This window comes from Syngnathus leptorhynchus, chromosome 9 (genome assembly GCF_054491065.1).
Source record: "Syngnathus leptorhynchus isolate UIUO chromosome 9, UIUO_Slep, whole genome shotgun sequence".
NCBI lineage: Eukaryota > Metazoa > Chordata > Actinopteri > Syngnathiformes > Syngnathidae > Syngnathus > Syngnathus leptorhynchus.
Window position 1 is genome coordinate 13,221,370 of NC_141203.1, and position 19,951 is coordinate 13,241,320.

General features: G+C 45.2%; 2 protein-coding genes across 7 annotated transcripts in view; one reads left to right on the forward strand and one right to left on the reverse strand.

The window, feature by feature from the left end:
* Window positions 1-1,359: 1,359 nt before the first annotated feature.
* The window catches only part of mlphb (melanophilin b), a 58,726-nt gene continuing 40,134 nt past the window's right edge, over window positions 1,360-19,951 (reverse strand). Inside the window, exons 3-16 of one of the 6 annotated variants that reach the window (XM_085919814.1) lie at window positions 8,576-8,742; window positions 6,443-6,664; window positions 6,226-6,374; window positions 4,435-4,476; window positions 4,188-4,246; window positions 4,026-4,100; window positions 3,889-3,952; window positions 3,559-3,815; window positions 3,398-3,469; window positions 3,068-3,334; window positions 2,562-2,705; window positions 2,428-2,496; window positions 2,012-2,060; window positions 1,360-1,765 (exon numbers count right to left, since the gene is read on the reverse strand). In XM_085919814.1, the coding sequence (XP_085775940.1) occupies window positions 1,716-1,765; window positions 2,012-2,060; window positions 2,428-2,496; window positions 2,562-2,705; window positions 3,068-3,334; window positions 3,398-3,469; window positions 3,559-3,815; window positions 3,889-3,952; window positions 4,026-4,100; window positions 4,188-4,246; window positions 4,435-4,476; window positions 6,226-6,374; window positions 6,443-6,664; window positions 8,576-8,700 (1,644 nt within the window). In that variant the 5' untranslated portion in view covers window positions 8,701-8,742 and the 3' untranslated portion in view covers window positions 1,360-1,715. Of the gene's footprint in view, window positions 1,766-2,011; window positions 2,061-2,427; window positions 2,706-3,067; window positions 3,335-3,397; window positions 3,470-3,558; window positions 3,816-3,888; window positions 3,953-4,025; window positions 4,104-4,187; window positions 4,247-4,434; window positions 4,477-6,225; window positions 6,375-6,442; window positions 6,665-8,575; window positions 8,743-9,249; window positions 9,719-19,951 lie in introns of those variants that run through there. The other 5 variants (XM_085919813.1, XM_085919810.1, XM_085919809.1 and 2 more) reach the window with 5 other exon arrangements.
* The window catches only part of col6a3 (collagen, type VI, alpha 3), a 39,276-nt gene continuing 36,373 nt past the window's right edge, over window positions 17,049-19,951 (forward strand). Inside the window, exon 1 of the mRNA XM_085919820.1 lies at window positions 17,049-17,363. The gene's annotated coding sequence lies outside the window, so the exon portion shown is untranslated. The remainder of the gene's footprint in view (window positions 17,364-19,951) is intronic.

A 19,951-nucleotide genomic window follows, 5' to 3' on the forward strand; every position in this document is an offset into this window, starting at 1 on the left:
AAAGTCCGCCGCCATTAACTTCTAAAATAAGACATACTCTTCTTAAAGAAGCAGTGCCCCCAAACCGTATTATTAATAATAATGATAATGAAACATTGGCATTTTTATTTAAATAAACGCCCGATTGTTTTTCTTTTTAAATATATATGACATCAAGTGTTTGAAGTGTCACAAGTGAGTCACGCCAATGACGACCTCAAGTGGCCATTTTGTGCAAGTGCAATTCTGGATGGATTCAGGCAAAAATAACAGTAGTCCACAGGCAAGCTCAAAAGTGTGTCAAGAAGGAACGTTACACAAATTCTGAACAACGTGGTATGTTTACGTGCATGTCTGATGAATTGAGTTATTGCATTCCATAGTTGTGTTAACATGCTAGGCACTTATCTGAAAAGATACAAACACAAACACTCCACATTCTTTGGATAGCTATGACTACTTGTACCTCCACGAGCATGAAGGTCAAGGAGAAGAAGTAAAAACAAGTAGAAATAGGAGGCTATGCAAGCAGTAGTTGTGGTGGAATGAGGACAGCGATGGTAGTCGTAGTAGTTAATTGTATGTGGTATGCTGTAATAGTCTTATAAATTGTACTAGTAGAACAGAAGTGATAGGAGCAACTGTATCTCCTGGTTGGCCTGGAATATCCAGTGCAAAATGAAAACAATTCAAAATAATGAAACGATCCCATCTAGTGAGATTTGTGCATTTGTAAATATGTCGTCATAAGGCTCACTGAGTACCAGTACCAGCTGCGCTTTGAGTGCAGGAGTGCAGAAGCTGGAGAAGACTTGTAAACCTCACTGAGGTCATGGGAAGGAGCGTCCTGCGGCCGCCAATGAATACTTGAGTTTCCCTCCACCCCCGCCTTCAAATATGGACAAGTCGTTAGTCGCAGGTCAATCGTAGCAAGCGACGACTAGTTGTAGCCGTAGTAGTCAAAACTGTGGGAGAATTTAGTAGTCGGGTTAGGAATAGTAGAGAAGAGAGTTAATGGTGTTCTGTGGCAATTGTAGTGTCACGTTGTTCAGTCAGTAATTCCACGCTGAGTGTGACATCCAAACATTGTCTGTTGCCGTATAAACCTGCCGCGCATGTGACGAATGCCAGATGAGCTGAATCTCCGCCTCCTCCTCCTCATCTGGGGAATTCTTTTGAGCGCTCACAACGATATCTCAGATACTTCTGTTGTTGTTTTTCTGTCTGTGTGATGCTGCTTGTAATGTTCGGACAAAGAGCAAAAGCAGAACACGGGGCCTATAATAATGTAACATCTTTATGGAGTCACAAGCTGCATGTGTCTTAATAGATTTAGGAGAAAATGAAATGATTTTTTTTTAATAGAATAATTCTATCAAGAATAATAAGACAAGGAATGCCTCCAAATTTGTTTCATTAAAATTGCATAAATTGATTGCAAAGTGAAAAACAAACAACTAAATGCATTTGAGATGGGTTAACTTGTTTTAGATGAACCTCGTGTGTTCATTTAAAATGCAGAAAAAAATATGCTCCACTTCTGTTTCTCTTCCTTTCTTTTTTGTTTTTACTATATTCGAAAAAATGTTGTAGCAATTTGCATACTGTAATATGTCATTTATATCGGGCCATTGCTGAGATTGTCAAAAACGGTTCTGGATCAAACACATTGACCCGTGGTGTGATCTGCTTCTAAAAACAAACATCACAAAACGGTTCATTGTTGTCTTGAAATGTCACACCAGGCTTAGTCTTCTCCTCATGAATCCTCTTTCATTCTCGTTTGCTGCAAGAACAGAGAGGAGAGACAAAAGGAATGATCGATCGCAAGCAGGGAAAAAAGTTAACAGGACGCGGTAGCGCCATAAAAGCCAGCGTACAGCTGGATGTCCATTTCCATCCAACAGGAAGCGACATCCAACATTGTTCATGCAACTCACAACACTCCATTCTGTTCTCAGGGTTTAACGAGGTTCAAATGTTTTTTAATGAAGCAAAAACGCTCTAGACGAGTACGCGTCTCGGTTCTTACTTGTTGGAAAGTATTGGGAAAGTCTTCTTGTTCCGAGCAGGACTCCGGACTAGAGAAGATAGATGAAAGACAAAATATGAGGAAGCTAATGCTAAAGCAAACCATTTGAAATGCATTCATTTGTATTTTTCATTCATTTAACGTCTTGTTAATCTGCCTTGAACACTATTTCTTCATAATTGGTAAATAAATTGAAGATGTACATAAAATGAGTTGTGCTCCTCCAGTAGATGGAAGCAAAGAACAGCAAACATTTGGGGAGTTAATGGGGGTGGAAAAAAAAAATCCCGCTGTAAGATTGGAATGTCAGTTAAAGGTTGTTTGAAAAACCTCGCTGTGGCCTGAAGGCTCATTTTGTAACATTTGAATGTTTGCTTTTGTACTGTAATGACCTATTGCGTCGCAGTTGTCATCACCTTTTGTCTTTTTTCCAACGGCATTCCGCCAGGGTTGAGAGCGGCGATCCGATTTTCGATGAAGGACACCTCAATGTGGAACACAAAACAAGAGCCTCAAGGTTGAGAAATAGTGCGCCCAACGTTTTCCTCACCTGAGTCTGAGCGTCGTACACGTCGGCCGCGGCTTGGGCTATTTTGTCCTCCAGCTCAAACAGCAACGCCGTGGAACCTTTGAAGCTTGACTTGGAGCCTTCCTCTTGCCATTTGTGCTCCAGGCTTTCGCTCGAATGCTCTGTCTGAAGAAACAACAAAGGAAATCCAGCCACATATTTGGATACAATTTTGCATTTGTCTCTGCTGGACACTTTTGCCTGAGTGGAACAATCATGGCAGGAGATTTGGAACCAATGGTCCAAATCTTACGTTGTGGTGGTGTAGTGTCAAATGGCAAGAAACAAGTAGCGTCAGAGCATCCACTGCTATCCTGGCTTTCATTAGTGTTCTGTTCTCCAGATTTATGTTGAGCTTATTTCTGCCAAGACATGCTACACATGTCCTACAGCCAAACGTTTACAACGCCAAGTTGATAAATGACATCTGCCCCAAATGCAAGTGGGGCCCCCCTCATTCAACCTGCAAGAAGAAACTCTTAACGCACCTTCTGAGAGCTTGTCAGCACATTCCATGTAGGGACCACCACGCTTCTGCTGAACTTTTTGTCTGCCGACGTCTCTTGAGAGGAGAGCGAGCGGCTGGACTCCTCCTCGTCAGAACTCAGGCTGTGGTCACTGATGTCGCCCGCCATCGCCATCAGTTTTTGTCTCAGTTGATGCTCCTCCATGTCCAGGTTCGTGTCCTCCCATCCACAGAGAGGAGAGGCGGCGTCTCGGGCTTGAGGCGCCTCGTCGTGGCAAAGCTCGGCCTCCTTTCGGGCAGACGAAAGACATTTAAGAGAGAGGATTGTTATTTTCCAAGAGATCCCATTTACCTGCTCGGAGGTCAGATGAAGATCCCTTAAAAGGCTCTCGATGGCTGACATTCGTCGGTTCAGGTCGCTGACCTGTCAAACAAGATCCCCGAGGAGGAACGCAAATAAGAGAAAAGGATACGGACGGTACGGCGGGTAGCGGTTAGCATGTCTGCGCTAACCTGGGGTGGCTGCTTTGGGTAGTTGAGGCTTTCCTGGGAAACGTGCTCGCGGGGCCCCAAATGAGCTCGGTACATCGGGTACGACCGTGTGAGATCATCGTCTTCTTCTGAGTCGTCGTCGTCATCACGAGGTCCCAGGAAGTAGCCGGCGCATCCCTGCTGGGGTGCCCCGCCGCTCCCGCTGCCATAAGAAGAGTAACTGAGCTGGGACGTGCAGCGAGACGGAAAGGCGCCGTTGTCCGAGAACACCGGCTCGTCTAGAAGAAGAAGAAGAAGAATCGAAGCGTAAGAATCCAAATCATACACCGACTTTTTTTCTCTGCTCCTCACCTTGTTGTGGAGTCAAGCAAAGGTCCGAACAGACGTCCAGAAATGTGCCTTGGTCTTTCAGCAACTGTTGGAAAACAGAAGTCATGTGGGACTGACTCCCTCGTGCCCCAATTCTTCATCATCAAGCACACACCCACCTGCTGAGAGCCTGGTCCCGAGTCCAGGCCAAAAACGATGGGGTCCACAGTGAGACGCCTTCGGGGTTTTTTCATCTGCTGAGAAAACTGATTTGATTCAGTCCAAAAATAAAACAGATGGAAGAACTCCAGCATGACTTTCTCCAGTGTGGGCTCGTGTACCTGATTAACGCAGCGCTGTGAATCGGTGGCATTCATACAACTGTCTTCCAATCCCAGGGCTGCCGGACACAATAGGATATCAATGCAACTTTACATTTTTCACAATAGAATATTTTCTTTAACGGTGAGTCAATCGACTTTAACGTGCCAAGCACAAATAACGAGCAAAAAAAAAAAATCAAATGCTTGCACATCTCTGTTAAGATGAAAACATTCAAAGAAATAGATGATCTCAAATTGGACTTACTGTGGACTTCGGGGTTGCTCTGTGTGTCGTATTGGTGATGCTCTGGGGGGGGCAATTGACAGTCTTAACAGTGTGCTGAACACAAATGGAAGGTGCAGTGCAGTGCAGTGCAGTGTTTTCGTAAAGGTTGACAGCCGCCAAGCTTTTGGGGCCCAAAGAAAACTCAGCCAATGTGTGTGAAGTCATGCAAGATGCAGTTAATCCCCACATGCAGTCACATGAACGTCTACTTTGGAGAAGTAGCTGGCCGGCCGACCATATTTGGGGCCATCACCTTGTAATTAGTTCTTTCGTAAGCTCGTCGTTTCCAAATCAATTTCATCAAAACAAACATTAGCCAGCATTCTTTTGGGAGCAGATGGTATCATTGGCAAGCAAACACGTGACTGGATGATCACAAGGTCGGTTAAGCCAAGCCCCGCCCACCAACGCTCCCTCGCTCGCTCGCTCGCCATCCTTTCCAAACCGTGTGAGCGAGCGAGACCGGGACGAATACGCGAGAAGAATTATGCAGCTGCGTCTGCATAATTCACTGGCCTATCTTGATTTACACGCTCGGGCGTGAGAATATATTGGCCAGGTTGCCAAAAGTTTATCAGTGAGCGGCAACACTGACTGTGAGGTCATCGTAGTTGAGCGTCGCTTGCTTAGGGGTCAAGATAAAAAATGAAAAATCATGACAATTACTTTTGCTGCGGGATCATCTCATGATAACTTTCCCGCATCTTATTTTTTTTTTCCCAAAATAATTTTGTGGCAATACGTAGAAAATGGATGATTCCGATTCTCCGAAACGGTTGGCCTCATGATTGCGTTCCTTCCTCCGAGTCGCAGCTGTCTTTACGTCATTTGACATTGTGTCATCGTCCCTATATAAACACTTGCATTTATAAATGCTACTTCAACTCAAGTATTTGTACCTAACAACTTTCCTCCCGCTGCCCATTGATCCCGAGTGACAAGAACATGGGATATTTCCAGATGAAAAAAAAAGCTCAGAGAAGGAGACCCGATTGCGGCTGCAGCTGCGAGGAGCCAGGATGGGGGGGGGGACAGGAAAAGATGGAAAAGATTAAATCCCATCAGAGATTTGGCAGAGCGCAAATGTGTGACTTGTTACCCAAGCCCAAGCCCAAGCCTGACTGCATGTCACAAGAATGAAGACGCTCACGCAAATCACATGGACTTTCTGGAGGTGTTAGCTGTTCATCTCGCATTTGAATTTGGACAAATCTCTGGCAGGCACATCCCTGGAGAATTGGACCATAGGCCTACCACCATTTGTGGCTTTTTTCACAAATGTGCTTTTGTCCCGATGAAGTTGATGTTACAATCCAATACAACTTTCTATGGAGCTCATTTGGCAACAAAGTCAGTGAAAAGACTCCTTCAACCACAAATAAATATTCAGTAGCAAAACTGCAAGGTGGTCCCTCGTGGTTTTCTAAGTGGAAACAGGCTTCTTCCATCTTGTGTCCTCACAAGCTCATCATGGGAAGGAGCAGTTTCACCTCAAAACAGCCCAGACAACAAAAGTCTGTTCCGTGGGTGGCCTCTGGGACACAAAGGCTGGAGGCGTTGCCCAGAAAGCACAAAATGTTACAGGACCAATTTAGAGCTGCTTGGAGAAGCAGTTGAACACAAATCGGGCTAATCCGAAACTGGTCGAAACATTTTCTGGAAGCCTCGCCGCTAACCGCGCCCCAACCCAAAAGCTTGGCAGAAGCCTGAATCCATGCGACAAAGAGCAGGAGAACATCTTGCGCAAAGGAACGGAGCGGAATCACTCACTCGCATGGTCGTCGTCGTCATCGTCATCACAAGAGTTCTCCCCACCGAGTCTTTTGAAGAGCGATCGCATCACCTTGGCGCTGCCGAAACGTGCAAAGCGCATGCGCACGTTCTTGTGGTACCATTCCAAGGTGCCGATCTTGAGGACCCTTTTGGGAGAAAACATTGGTTTTCATGGGATTTGAAGGTGTCACTTTGGCAAAATGTGTTGGCCTACCTGGCCATGTGACAGGCATCACACAGCCAGCCGTGCTCCTTTTTGTTGTTACGGCTGCAAGAGCCGCAGACGTGCAAACGGCAGTCCAGACACTGCCGCTTGTTCTTCACCAGGAACTTGAAGGCCTTCAAACAGCGAATGCAGTTAGACTGCGTCAAATCGGCCCACTCGGCCAGCATCTCTCTTTTAAAGTCTTCTCGCTCAATCTTGGTCTTGAGTTCTCTGGGGACGAAGAACAAATTGCCTGAAACGCGTTTGCTTCAAACCAAAGTGCTTTTGCAACTTTGCTGTTTGCACTCTCCCAAAAAAGGGGGGCCGGAGAACCCGAGCGCAAGTCCTGCTCAAATAAACACGTCCTTGCTGTGACTTGGCCGCATTTCTTTCATGAATGACTTCAGTGCTGAAGCTAAAGTGTGCTGATTGTTCACAATGTGCTGGCCCAAAAGTTGAAGAACAGGCAACTAGTCCCAGACATCAGACGTGGCCTTGTTTGCTGGAATCTGGCAGAACACCCAGGAAGGATGGGAGGATGATTGTTTTTCATTTTGCCTTCCTTCCGGGCCAGATCGTTAGCTCATTGGCCAGATAGCCCAATAGGTTAAACGGAATACACTACTTTGTTAATGTCCCGCTCAACTGTAGCAGATTTGGCAGCCGGCCATGAATAATCATGTAATTCTGCTCTCATTTGAAACATCAAGTCAGGCACAAATACACGAAACAAAACGAGACTCGTTGATTGTTGCCAGACGCAGATTTTCCTCTCCTGGACATGGCTAGCATCAGCGTTAGCATTAGCTTTCAATTCCGTTTGGGTTTATTATTCATTCGTGAGCTCAGATCGTTCTCGGGTGTTTTTAGGATCACCCATTTGGAAGTCAAGTGCCTGCCTGATTCAGTTCACAAAAATACAGTGGCAGGCTAAGAAACATTTACGAGATGTGGAACGAAAAACAAGAGGGTTCTTCTTCTTCTTCACTGTCTTAAAATGACGTCCAAAAGAAATACCAGCCAGAAAGTTTGATGGCGCCTTTTTTGTTGGGTGAATTTCCAAAATTTGGGTGGGATAACTGCACTCGCCCAAAACGTTGGTATTGAACAGGACGTGCGTCATTTTGGTCATTTGGGGCAAATTCTATTTTATGACTCAAACTTCTTTTGAAACAAGTAGATTTCGTTCAAACATGCGCCGATTGAAAGCGGGCTCGTGGGATGACTGGATGCGCCGTTAACAACCACAAGAGGGCGCTCTCTTGAACCCGTTTCCATGTTCTGACACATCTCAGCATCATAAGTGAGCCTCTAATTGGGCCTGAGATTTTCAGGCGTGAGAAGATGGTCAATCCTTCATATTTGATTTAAAAAAAGCAGCAGAGGGGATTTTCTTTTCCTTTTTTGTTTTTTGCTTCACCGGCAAACCTCAAGTGGGGAATGTGAGGACATGGGCCAAACGTTCACTCGGACTCAAACAGCTGTAAAGACTTAAGCAACAGATTGTTCTCAGACAAAGCGATGGTCTCGGTGTCTATTTTTTTGCCTGTCTTGTCTCCAGAAATATAGCGTCGATTTCAAACTGTGAATTTCACTGAGCCAAAAGTGCAGGCAGGCATGTCTGATTATGATCATGGGAGGAAATTGGTGTAAAATCAGCCTCTCGTGATGCAAGAAGAAAGTGACTCGACCGCCTGATCGTGTGTGAACAGCCAAGAAATCATAACAAAAATCAATAAATGCAATTTACGATCTGACAACCGTCTCGAACATCTAATCCTCGTGTAGTCCACAACCAATTTTTATGAGAGGACCAAAACCAGAAGTTGAAGAAAAAAAGCTACACAAAGCCAAAGACATGATTTCGAACTTTCCAAAGATTTTTGCGACTTTTGCTTCATATTTGTAGTGTCGAGCTGCTCGAGCGTCATGTGGAAGGAAACATGATGAGAGCGGAAAAGGCTTTTTACGATCAAGCATGTGAATCCCATTTCGGACTCCCACTCAACTTATCCCATTATGAAACAATGTTTGACATGTTTACATCCATGGACCCTGGCCTCCAAAAGTATTGGAACAGTAAGGCAGGATGGGAGAGGCGGGGTTAGAGAGGAGTGTAAACAAAATACCGGACTTTCTTACCCTAGTCTGTCTTCCTCTTTCTTCCTCAGGTCAAAATCTCGCCGAACAACTCGCCACACGTGTTTGGCCTCGTCGTCGGTGAGCTTGGAAAGATCCAGCTCCTGGACGCTCACGCCGCCCACCATTCTCGGCAATCAAAGGCCTGGCTGCTAACTTTGAACAGTTCTCTGTCAGAAGAGGCGGATGTAAAATGACACCAAAACAAATCATAATAAAAGACATCAAAATGAAACGAATAAATCAATAAATACATTGAAAAAAAATAAAATAATACGATTACAATAATCCTTCAGCGGCAGCTTGGGAAGGGATGGCAGGAGCCGTTGAAAATATTGCTGCTTCAAACCAAATTGCTCAAGTTCCTGCTCACGTTTTTCCATGCATCCTTTTCTAACAACACGTCCGTCCACTTTGACGTGGACGAGCTCAACAGGTATTTAGGCGGCTGCTTATTTTCCAAAGTTGGCAGGAAAACTAATTCTCATCCAGAGATGCATATTTGAAAGGAAAACGATGTCTATTGAACTTATTTTCCCACTTTTTTACCCCCTTAAATGGTTCCCATTTCAAATAACAGTAGCCTACATTTTCAGCAAAAAAAGAAATGATTATATATGAAAAACACCAATGAGGAGATGTAAAAAGCAAAACAAAGATGGAAGCGGCTTGCTTACCCTGCAGAGCCAGCGAGGAGCCTAGCACTGAGCCGACTGGAGGGCAAACGCCAGCGGCGGCCCACGCCAATTCGAATCACATGTCTGCTTAGCGAGGAGGGGGAAAGGGGGGGCTGAGACAAGCCGCTTCCATTTGACAGCACTATTTGAAGCCAATTCACATCAAAAGGGAGGGGGCCATCTTAAATGGAGCCAAAATCTCAAGTCACATGTCACACGGACGGGCAAATGTCGACCGGTCACCATTCGTGGGATTTAACGTGACAAGCACAATGAAACACGTGTTAAATGTGTCTTGTTCCTATGGGAAGTCGTTGGTCCAATTTGCTCTTCACCACTCACTGCTTGTTGTTTTTAAAGTGGCTAATTTGATCCCCTCCTGGGACAGAAATCCTGTTTCCTCATTTGTTTTGTCAACAAGCTCTTCCATCTTCCTGGACCACTGAGGGTCCTTTCCTTCCCCCCACTGCAAAACACACCACAGCATCTTTCAAGCAACTCCATACGAGCTTTACTAGCAACAACCACGTGGCCATGAGCCTCAAATGTCAGTGAGGTCACGTCAAGCTGTCAACGTTTGGACGTCGGATTCCTTTAGCTGCTGTCTTGTGCACTAGCTCCACCTACAGGATGACGGCAATCGAGCGGACGTTGAGAACGCATCTGAAGATGACAAAGGGCAAAGGTCAACTCGTCAAATAATCAATGAGGAGAGAATGGCCGATTCAATTTCACGCATGGGTTGGCGAGACCTTTTAGGGTGAAGCTGTTGGTTACTTGGTAAAAGCTGTTGTGTTTTCCGCTATGTCCTGACCAATTAACTTAATAAGGTCTGGGCGGCTCCTTGACCGTTTTCCTGTGCCGTCAGATTAAGATCCCAGTGTAAGCATCGGTTCTGATACGGCGTCTCGGATTGTCTCTCTCTCTTTCCCCTTCGAAGCGCAGGAGGTGCCACTAATTAAAAAAAAAAAAAAAGCGTTGTGATGAAGCCATAATTGCACTTGCATTCCTCCTCCGCTCCACCGACTTGAATGCACGCAAATGCCCACCACGCTGCCCCCCCTCCCCCACCGGGCCTTTGTGGATGTTTACAAAAGCCCGGACGGGAACCCAAACATGCACTTTTGTAAATGTATACACAGAGACTGCCTACTGGTGAGCGAGAGTGTCTGTCTCTCAGAAATTCCACACAGTATATGAAACATTGAGTGAAGTAAGCCTTTGGACTAGAACGGAGATGTTTCGACGCCCTATTCAAAGGGTCGTTGTGTGTTACGCAACGTGGATAATATCCAGCGGTTTTATAGGAAAACCTCCATTTTATAGCTTTTGGATGCGTCCAAAGTTTCCCTTCATGCATCCAATGAGGAACACTTGGAGGTTCTTCTTACATATGGACGCTGTTTGGATCATGACATGATGTAACTTTGGAGTTGCAGAACATGTCAAACCATGTGCTCTCGCTCAGCGGTTCTCAAATTGAGTCTTTCCTTGTAACTTGGCGTCCCACAAAAAAAACCCAAACCCTCATTTAAAGAAAAATCAACATATGGAGAGCAGGGGCCAATAAAATAACAAACATCATTTCTCCTCCCTACTTTGGCTTTGGAACCATTCAAAGATTATTGGAATATATCATAACAAGAAAAAGTAGACGCAAAAACAAGTCTCAAGGTCAATATGGAACAGAAAGTCAGCCATTTCGGTTGGAAGCGGTCATTCCAGGTCAATCACTCGTGCTTGGAAAACTCCTACGAGGGAATTTGGCCAAATCTGAAACAGACACAATATCTTCACAACCAATCAACTATTAGCTGTGATTAAGTTTGTCTTATCAAAACGAATCAATGTGTACTTTTCTCATTATTTCGGGGACTGCCTGAAACACATTTTCAAATGGAAATAGCAGACAGTAGCACAATGCTGCAGCTCCGGAAGCTCGCTCCCCAGTCGTGAAGTAGTACCAAGCCATGTGGGCCAGCAATCGCTCAAGTTGTTTGCTACATGCAGGCACACTCAACTTGTAATACCGCCAAAACATACACACAGCTGATTATGGGCTTTTAAAACCAAAACATCATGTTTTTTCTTTTTTCTCCATTATGACACAAAATTGCAAAATGCAATAAATAACACAAGCTTTGCTTTGGCCTGACCCAAGTTGTAATGACCTGATTCTAGACAACAACCACATTTGCACTTCTAATGGTATCTTCTGTCTTTCTTGGCTGACCGCAAGCTAAAAATTTTCATTAACATCATTCCTTCCACACCCTCGAAAACATCTGTCCTTTAAATGTTGCTCGTAAAAACTTCCACCTCAAACACTCACACGCACTAGAACCCAAAAATCCACTGTAAAGCAAAGTTTGGGTGCAAAATCCTGTATTGTTCAGAACAACGAAGAGACCAAAAGCATGCAATGGCTGAAAAGAAACAAGCCCATTGTCTTCCAGCAGACACCTCAGCCCGACAATGGCAAGAAAATGAGGCAAAACAGTGACCAGACAGAAGATCCCAACTCTAGCGATGGAAATTTCAAGCCATGAAGGTTATGCAGTTGAAATTCATTTGCTACCACAGTAACCATTAGAAAATAAAGTTTGACAGCAATTTCCCAAAGTCAAACAAATGTCAAAAGATCGGTACTAATAGCTAGAAGGCCATCCATCAGGGCCATCGACGAGGCCCGATGAATTCCAGATGACGGCCGAGAAAATCCTAAAGACGAGCTGAGTCACATCTGTAAAGCTCGAGGGGGGTGGGCTAAAGTCTCCCGGAAGAAAAACGGACGCATCCATTCGCACCCGCGCCATGCTCGCCATGCGTCGTCGTCATGGCCGCCGGCCTGAACGTTAATCGACTCCAGCTGTCGATTAAACGCGTACAGTAAGGCCGCTCAATAGCGGCCATTGTTCGCTTGGATCGTCGCGTCGAGGGAGCTTTTTGGGCTTGGCAGAACCCGACCCGAGGAGCCAGCCGGAGCCAAGTGCGCTTACTCTTGAAGCTTCCGGACGCAAACGGGAGCTTGGAGTGGACACCGTTTCCACATTCAAACCGGTTCCTGCATCAATTTCAATTGATGAGATGCAAGTTCCTACAGTGTATGTTTTTCAAACATCTTGTCAACAGGATGCAAACATGTTCTTTTGGACATGTTGCTTGTAACTTTACCTCCAACGCTGATGAAATGCCCATTGTGGGAAAGAGACTGAGTAAGAGGGGAGGGGAGGGAGTGAGAGGAATATTCCAGAATGACTTTCCAAACCCCAAATAGGCTGTGGAAACATGTGCGCATCACTAAACGGCTCATGTAAGAGAGACGGCTTTTCTCCTCAAACGTGAGTTCTTTTTTCACTCTAGTGCAAGTGAATGATTGGAAAGACCTTAACTGCTTTCAACGCTTCTGGAAAGCAGTGGTCCGATAAAAATAAACACAAACATCCAGAAGCTATTTCAAAAATAATTTATTGGACGCACCTGAAAGCTGAAATCATTCCCTGGCAAAATATGCTGATGAATGTCAAAATATTTGCAAGTCAAGGACAAGATGGCCCAACTAGCAAGAACTAAGACGGTCTACACAATCTAAGAGGTTCCGCCCATCTGGTCTTCATTTTTTGAGAACAGACACGGTTCGCCAAGAAACTCCAAAGCGGTTCGACTTCGCAACATGAAATTTGGTAGACATGTCTACCAAGGCAGTCTCCAGACGCCACGTCCAAAAAGACGCATCGTCGGCCATCTTGGGCCAATTTTTGCTCATTTTTCGTTGCGTTCGCTTACCCAATTTCAACCACGAGATGAGATCAGACACAGTAAATTGTGAAGAATCTTCGATCCTGTAAAAGCTTTATGACTTTTTCGCAAAAGTTGCCGTGCGGACATGATGAACGGATGATTACGACAATGTGATGGGAGCATGGAGCTCTGCACATGAAAAGATTTTTTTTTCCGTGCCAGCATAAAAGCGCCTGACGCATCAGAAAAGCGAAATGGCAGAAAAATCTGTGGCTGTCCATCAGTGAAGCAAATCAAAGGATCCCTCGGGATGGGAAGCAGCTGCCCGCCCTCGCATATGTGCAACATATTCCCATGTTTTCATTCCTTGTGGTCGTCACCATTTTTCTTTGTATAATTCCGCTTTCCTAATCAAACCATCAAGGGGATCCAAATAGGTTGAGTGATGCAAAAATCATAAACATGACATCATGCTGAAGACGGTGGGTGACTTGTGCGTTGAGCTATGCGGCCACGGTGTTTTTTCCAAAATGTGCTCCTTATTGTTTACTTGGACAATGAATAAACAAGCCATAAAAAGATGCAGTTTACATGAGCGACAGGGCGGCAAAGCGTAAAATCTCGCCGTCCGCTTCGGCTTTCCGTAGACGCCAGCAGATGCAAAACGGGAAGAGCGTTCAAGCAGATGTTCAAGACGGACTTTATCCCAAACGGGGCTGGAGAAATAGTTAAGGGTCTTCCTCTTGGACCCGTCCCCCGGGCCCTTACTCTTCTTCGTGGAGAGAAACACACAAACGTGGCATGTAAAGAGAAACAATCGCTCTTGACATTTCCTGGTAAAAATTGTTGAACGCGGGTCATCCCAATGTACTCAATGGCGCTAAATCGTCGAGAAGCCATGGCCAAAATGAACTGGGGTTGGGGAGGGGAGCCATCTGGCTTGAAGTAGTAAAACGTTTTGGACAAACAAGAAAAGCCCAGTTGCCTCAAGTTGGCTCGACCTTTACAAATAGGAAGTCGGCCACGACCAACATTAGCGACCTTTCACAGTTTCTCCACTTTTCAAAGGAAATGACCATGAATCATTGATTTTGGCCTTCCACCATCCCGCATCGAGAAGCCAAACTCAAAGGGCCTGTCATTGACTCATTAGTGTCCGATAGAAAATAAAGCGAGACTACCGTCTGCTGTAAAACGAGCAGACACTTGACGAGATGAGATTTTCTGCAGCAGCTGCTTCGCCGAGCCAAATACAACAGAGTCGGACGATAAGCCATTTGTCAGAACAAATAGGACGGAGATTGTTGTTTGTTGGCCTCCCAAAGCAGAAATGACGCCATATTTTCCTTTTGTGTACAAACATTTTCCCCACTCGGCTCAATCTGTTTCTGAATCCAGGGATCCGATCCGCGGCGGAAACATCCACCCATCTGAACTCATTCAGTGCCGTTGACGGTTATAGACATCAAAGATATTAACCGGCTTGGCGGTGAATGAGTTAACCGGGCCCGTGCTGCGGCTCGGAATAAGATCTTCAGGGCGTTGAAGCCATGGCAAACCGGGCTGTTCTCCATGTCTTCCAGCTGATTTATTTCATCACCTGGATGAATGAGAATCTTCAGGTTGCATCAGTGCAGAGAATTTTGGCTGTGTCAGTCCGGGTCCTCCGGTGTTGTAGTTCTGGCTAATCTTCTGGAACTTGGCGACGGCACTCGGGATCTCGTTGGCGTGACCATCGGGTCTCACCGAGGTTACTTTTCTTCGATGACTCAGTCTGGGAGTCTCGCTCCACTGCGACTTGCTCGAGTCGTTCGTGTAACACATTGGTTTGACCACTGGCTTAAGCTAAGCTGAACCACAGAAAATGATGTTTGTTAGTTTAGTATATATTATAGCATGACTCAGAGTTTCTTTTGGAGCGAGGAAAGTTTTGTCCCCAACGTGCAGGCCAGTGCATGTTCTCCTCCGATGACTTTGCATCAAACGTCGTCAGAAGGCAAAGACAGTTAAGTGATGGTGTCATTTTGCAATGATGAGTCAAAAAGCCAAGTATACCCTCAGTTGATGACTAATGTGGCGATGCGCTTCACAATTTCCACATATATGGAAGAACCCCTCCCAGACCACTGAAGAAAACGAGCGTTTGTCTCATTTTTTTAATTTTGGAACTGGAACGATAAGTCAGAGGGGATTGACAACAAGCGCTGCATTGTTATGCAGCCAAAGAGGCGTCTGGCCATCAAAGCGTCTCTTCTTCGCCACAGCTGAGCCACCTCAAAAAAGTTCTTTTGGTGCCCCTCCGCTACCAAAGTTTGTGTCGACTGGTATGTAGTTTTTGGGGGAATTCACTTTCCATGGCGTGACCCCCAAAGGACAGACACATTGTTTTGTGAAATGATAATCAAAATCCCTCCCAATTTAAAAGGAAATGGCTGAACCATGGGTAAATTACAAAGATCACCTCAGTTTAATATCAGTTGGTGACACTGGTGTCAGGGACTAGATCTTTCATTGGAAGGTTACCAAACTGTGCAATGCTCTGCCCCCCAAAAAATGTCTGGCCTTCCTGTTCAATTCCAAGTTTGGGTTTGAGACTTTTTCCTGTGGTCTGTTAAGATGCCTGGACAGGAAAAGTAAAACTGAAGATTCCTCTACTTTGCAAAATTTTACAAGGGGGTCCGTTTTACCCTCCACATAAGCACGGGGTTAATAAAACCAAAAAGAAAATCAAATAAAGCTCCTGTTCACGAGCCTCGTAGATGACAATTTAGGCTTTTGGGGGGGATTCAGAGGGATCTCAGCACTCATCAAATTCTCTAAGTTAGCGGCTCATCCAGCAGTGGTTGCCTCGCAACCGGCAGGCGCCACAACAGAGCATTGCTGTGCTGCAAATGTTGGCGTGAGTAATGCTTTGCACTCAACAGTGTTATAAGCGCTTCCATATGAGTCTTTTTTTGCTGTGTGCGCGCACTCCATGAATGAAGATCTGCATGTTTTAAGATACCAGAGTGAAGGTAACTTCACCCACGGAGGGGAGAGAGCAGACGTCGATGCAGCGGAGTCTTCGCTCTCCACCTTTGAGACGTGACCTCCAAGAAAGCACGTTAATCCATCCAAGAAAAACATTCTTGATGTTCTTTTAGTCTGCAAAGGAAAATTCAGCAGCAACAACATGCAAGTCACTGTGAGGCCAACATTGTAAATATGTACGTATCAATTCATTTGCACCTCATAAAAAGTTACACCGCCAAAATTCGGCGGAGGCACACGGGCTACTCGCACGGTCAACTGCTGTGCCTCGCTACCAACCGTCATTATAAAACTATAAAAAAAAGTTGCTTTTTTGGCGCTGAGGCTCTTTTTTTTTTCTGTTGTAGCCAAAGACTTTCATTCACTCTGCAGCGTAATTACCAATGCAGTCAAACTGCACATTCCTGCATATTTTCCGGCGATTTCGATTGACAAGCATCAAATTCATGTATGAATTTAAGTTGAGTTGAATGCTACAGCCCTTGACAACGAGAGGCTCAACTGCCATTTTGAAAGCTGGCACTTGGTAGCAGCAGGAAGGTGTGGCGTTTTCCAGGAAAACACACCAAATGATAAAAGTGCTTTACGAGCACACGGTTAACATCAGCCTCACGTCCGGCACCCCAGAATAACATTTTTATTTTTTCAAAAAAACATCTCAAGCTCGCAGTTTGGGTAAGAGACAAGGTACACCCTGGCTGAAATGATTATAGGACTCCTGGAGGCGCACCATAAAAGGAAATCACACACAAATGACTTTACCTTATTCCCGGACACCGGGGAAAAGTATTTTGCTTGACTATTGTCGGCCTGAAAATGTCATTTATTTATCAAAGCAACCCCAAAAAGGTTGAGAGGTGCGTCTGAAAGGGAAGGCTCAAAGTGAAGCTTTTGTAGCACATTCGTCTGGAGTTGCTGGAGATGACAAGCGAAATCTGTCACATCATGTCAGTGCCTCCAGAAGCACACCAAAGAGGGCAGCAGTATGTGTCTGCTTTTCATTTAGTCCCCACTCCATCCCCTCCTTCCTCCTTTTCCTTCACAGACAAGGAAGTGGGAGGGAGGAATCGAGCGAGGCGGCAGAATTCCAAGACTTTGGAAATTTGTCCCATCTCAGCCGTGAACTCGGCGCCACAGCTCCTCTGGGTCGAGACCGAGAGGGTGCTCGCCTTCCTGCCTTCCCGTTCCGTTCTGTCCTGAACCCCTTCCCCTACCCTTTGGGATCTCATCAAGAGGATAATGACCACGAGTCTTCTTACTGACATCTACAACTGATACATTTCTCTTTTTCCTTCCACTTAAGAAGAAAGTCGAGTGTGGAGCGACCGCCGCATCAACTCAGGGTAAGCTTTGCGACCTCTGCTTTTGGATCTGAGCTGCGGGCATGACGTGCACGTGTAGATGGCGAGCTTTAATGGCAGGCTGGTCGCTTTGGCTTAGTGAGGGGCAAAAGGTGAGCTGCAATGCAAAAGGTGACGTTGGGCACATGCTGCCACCGGTGCCAATGGTTTGGCGTCTACCTGGGCCTTCCTGGAATGGCTCAAATTCAAAATCCAGAAATCGATGCAAACAAAAATTACGCAGAAATTCATTTGTTCTGCAGCATTCTTTTTTTCCCATCCCATGATAATAATTAACAGTGGCTCATATAAATCATGTATAGAATCTAGGAAAAATCTTGTAAAAAATATTTCAGAAGATCTTTATTCTACTGTTTTGAAAATTTGGGGTTAAATTAAATAGATATACAGATTAAATGGATTTTCTTACATTATAATGATAAAAAAATAAACATTTAGATTACAATTACTCAGTGAGAATCAAATCTCAGTTCAGCGAAAATGTATGTTTCGTAATTATAGTTTTAAGTTTATTGGACTTCTTTTCTAAACTCGTACATTCAAATGGTACAATTTCAGATGGAGCTTTTCAATGAAACAGTACAAATTCAACTTATGGACTTCAAATGTCAGTTGCTGAAGTTGCTCTGGCTTTTCTGGAGCTCAAGAAGATTTGGACTGCCTGCACTTGCATAGCTAAGGAGTCTTTTTGGATAGGCGAGATGTTTCCACTGCAGCAGTAGACCAAAACCACACCCTCCTCGCTCGCTCGCTCGCTCGCTCGCTCTTCCTCAACAAGTGAGCGAGAGAATGGAAAAGTGTCAGGACAGTATTTTTTTTCCACACAACTAGCCAGATGAGTCATGTTTCGAGGAGAAAGAAGAGAAGGACCAAGTGAAGGGGGGGGGGGGGGGGTTGAGGGGGCGGCTTGTGACACCAGGTGTGATCTGACAATCTCCCGTTTCCATTCACCTGGATGGACAAAGTCACGATTTTGTCAAACGATGCCTTTGAACGATTAATCGATTCATTAAAGATGATGTTAATGCACGATGAGTTGTCGATTTGCCTCTAGTTTTATTTCAACAAATCTAGATGGCATTACAACAAGCCCAAAAAGTTATTAGCCTTGTCTTTTGCTGTAAACTGGAGATTGTGGGCCCACTTAACTAGGTGCTCGCTCTTGATTTGTGTTCACATCATTTAGTGGCACCGCCCCTCCTGTTGGATGCTCGTATTGTTTCTGGCAGAGAGAACTCCTAACAAAGGTTTTGAAGAAATAGACTATAAATCAGCATGTTTAATAGCTATTCCACTCTCTCATGCGCACTCGCCTTTTTTTTTTTTTTCCCCTCCATGATGCGGTGCAGATGTTTGGAAACTTGGAAGGTTCTGAAAGCTTCTCTATTATTTATGGCAGCAGCTATCTGTAATTGCAAAGGGTGTAAATCAACAGCCGGCGGTTCGAGTGTTTGAAGGAATGCAACTTGAAAATCGAACTCTCGGTGGCGACTGTCACGCCAAGGTGACGGGTCGGCGATGGGCCCGCGATGGGCACCGTCATCCGGCCGGCGCACATCTGCTCCGTGTCAGACGCATTAACACAAAGCAGCTGTGTGGAAAACTCCCCCCCACACACACATACTTCCCCGAGCTTGTAACTTTATCATGGAACCGCCTCTCCTGTGCGAGTCACATCCTCCAGCTGGGAGGCTCTACAATTCCGGAATTGCTTCGTGCCCAGCAGATGGCAATGTGGAGTCAAACCTATTCGGAAAGATGCGTCCACCAAATTTCGGGTTTATCGGTCAAATGTATCAAGATGGCTCTGGAGCGAATTCCGTGGAGAAAAAGTCTCAGGAAGGAAGAGCGTTTATTTTTAATGAATGGAATAAATCTCTGGTGTGTCAAATGCTTCTAAGGAAGTAGTTCTGCCTTCTAAGGCCAGCGCAAAAGCGCCCTTGGAATTATTGTTGCTTGGGGTTTACTTTTGCACCAAACAAGGCGAGCTTCGACTTGCCAAAACACTTTTATGTGTGGGTATATACACATTTGGAATTTGGTGGACGTGGCTACCGGGACAGGAAATTGGGCAAAGTGGGACAAATAACGGAATAGCTTCTGTTTAAAAAAAAAGTCTCAAGCAAGCCTGAAATCTAAGGCAAATACAAAATTCTCAATTATATGTCGTACTTCACAACAGCTGCAGCAAAGCGCATGTTATGTCATCCCCCCCCCCCCCAAAAAAAAGCACTTCACACCGCTTTCAGCTATCAACAGAAAATTCAGGACGTAGAAAAAAGGTCTCAAGGACCTATACGTATTTGAAATCCAAGCCAGTCGGCCATTTTGGTTCTGGGCGCATTCCTGGGCTGGTTTCCAGGGCCCGTTTATCATCGTTCGCAGCTTGAAGAACATTTTGTTTCTATTAAGTGCGTGTGCAGTCTACTGCGTTCAATTTGCAGTCCCACCTTGGCATTCATAGCAGCCTGGAGAATGTCGCCCTACGAGCGCCTATTGGCCTGCTTAAACATCTTAAATATGTCCTTGTCAGCGTGTTGCATAAGATGACTTACGCCGTGTTGTCCACA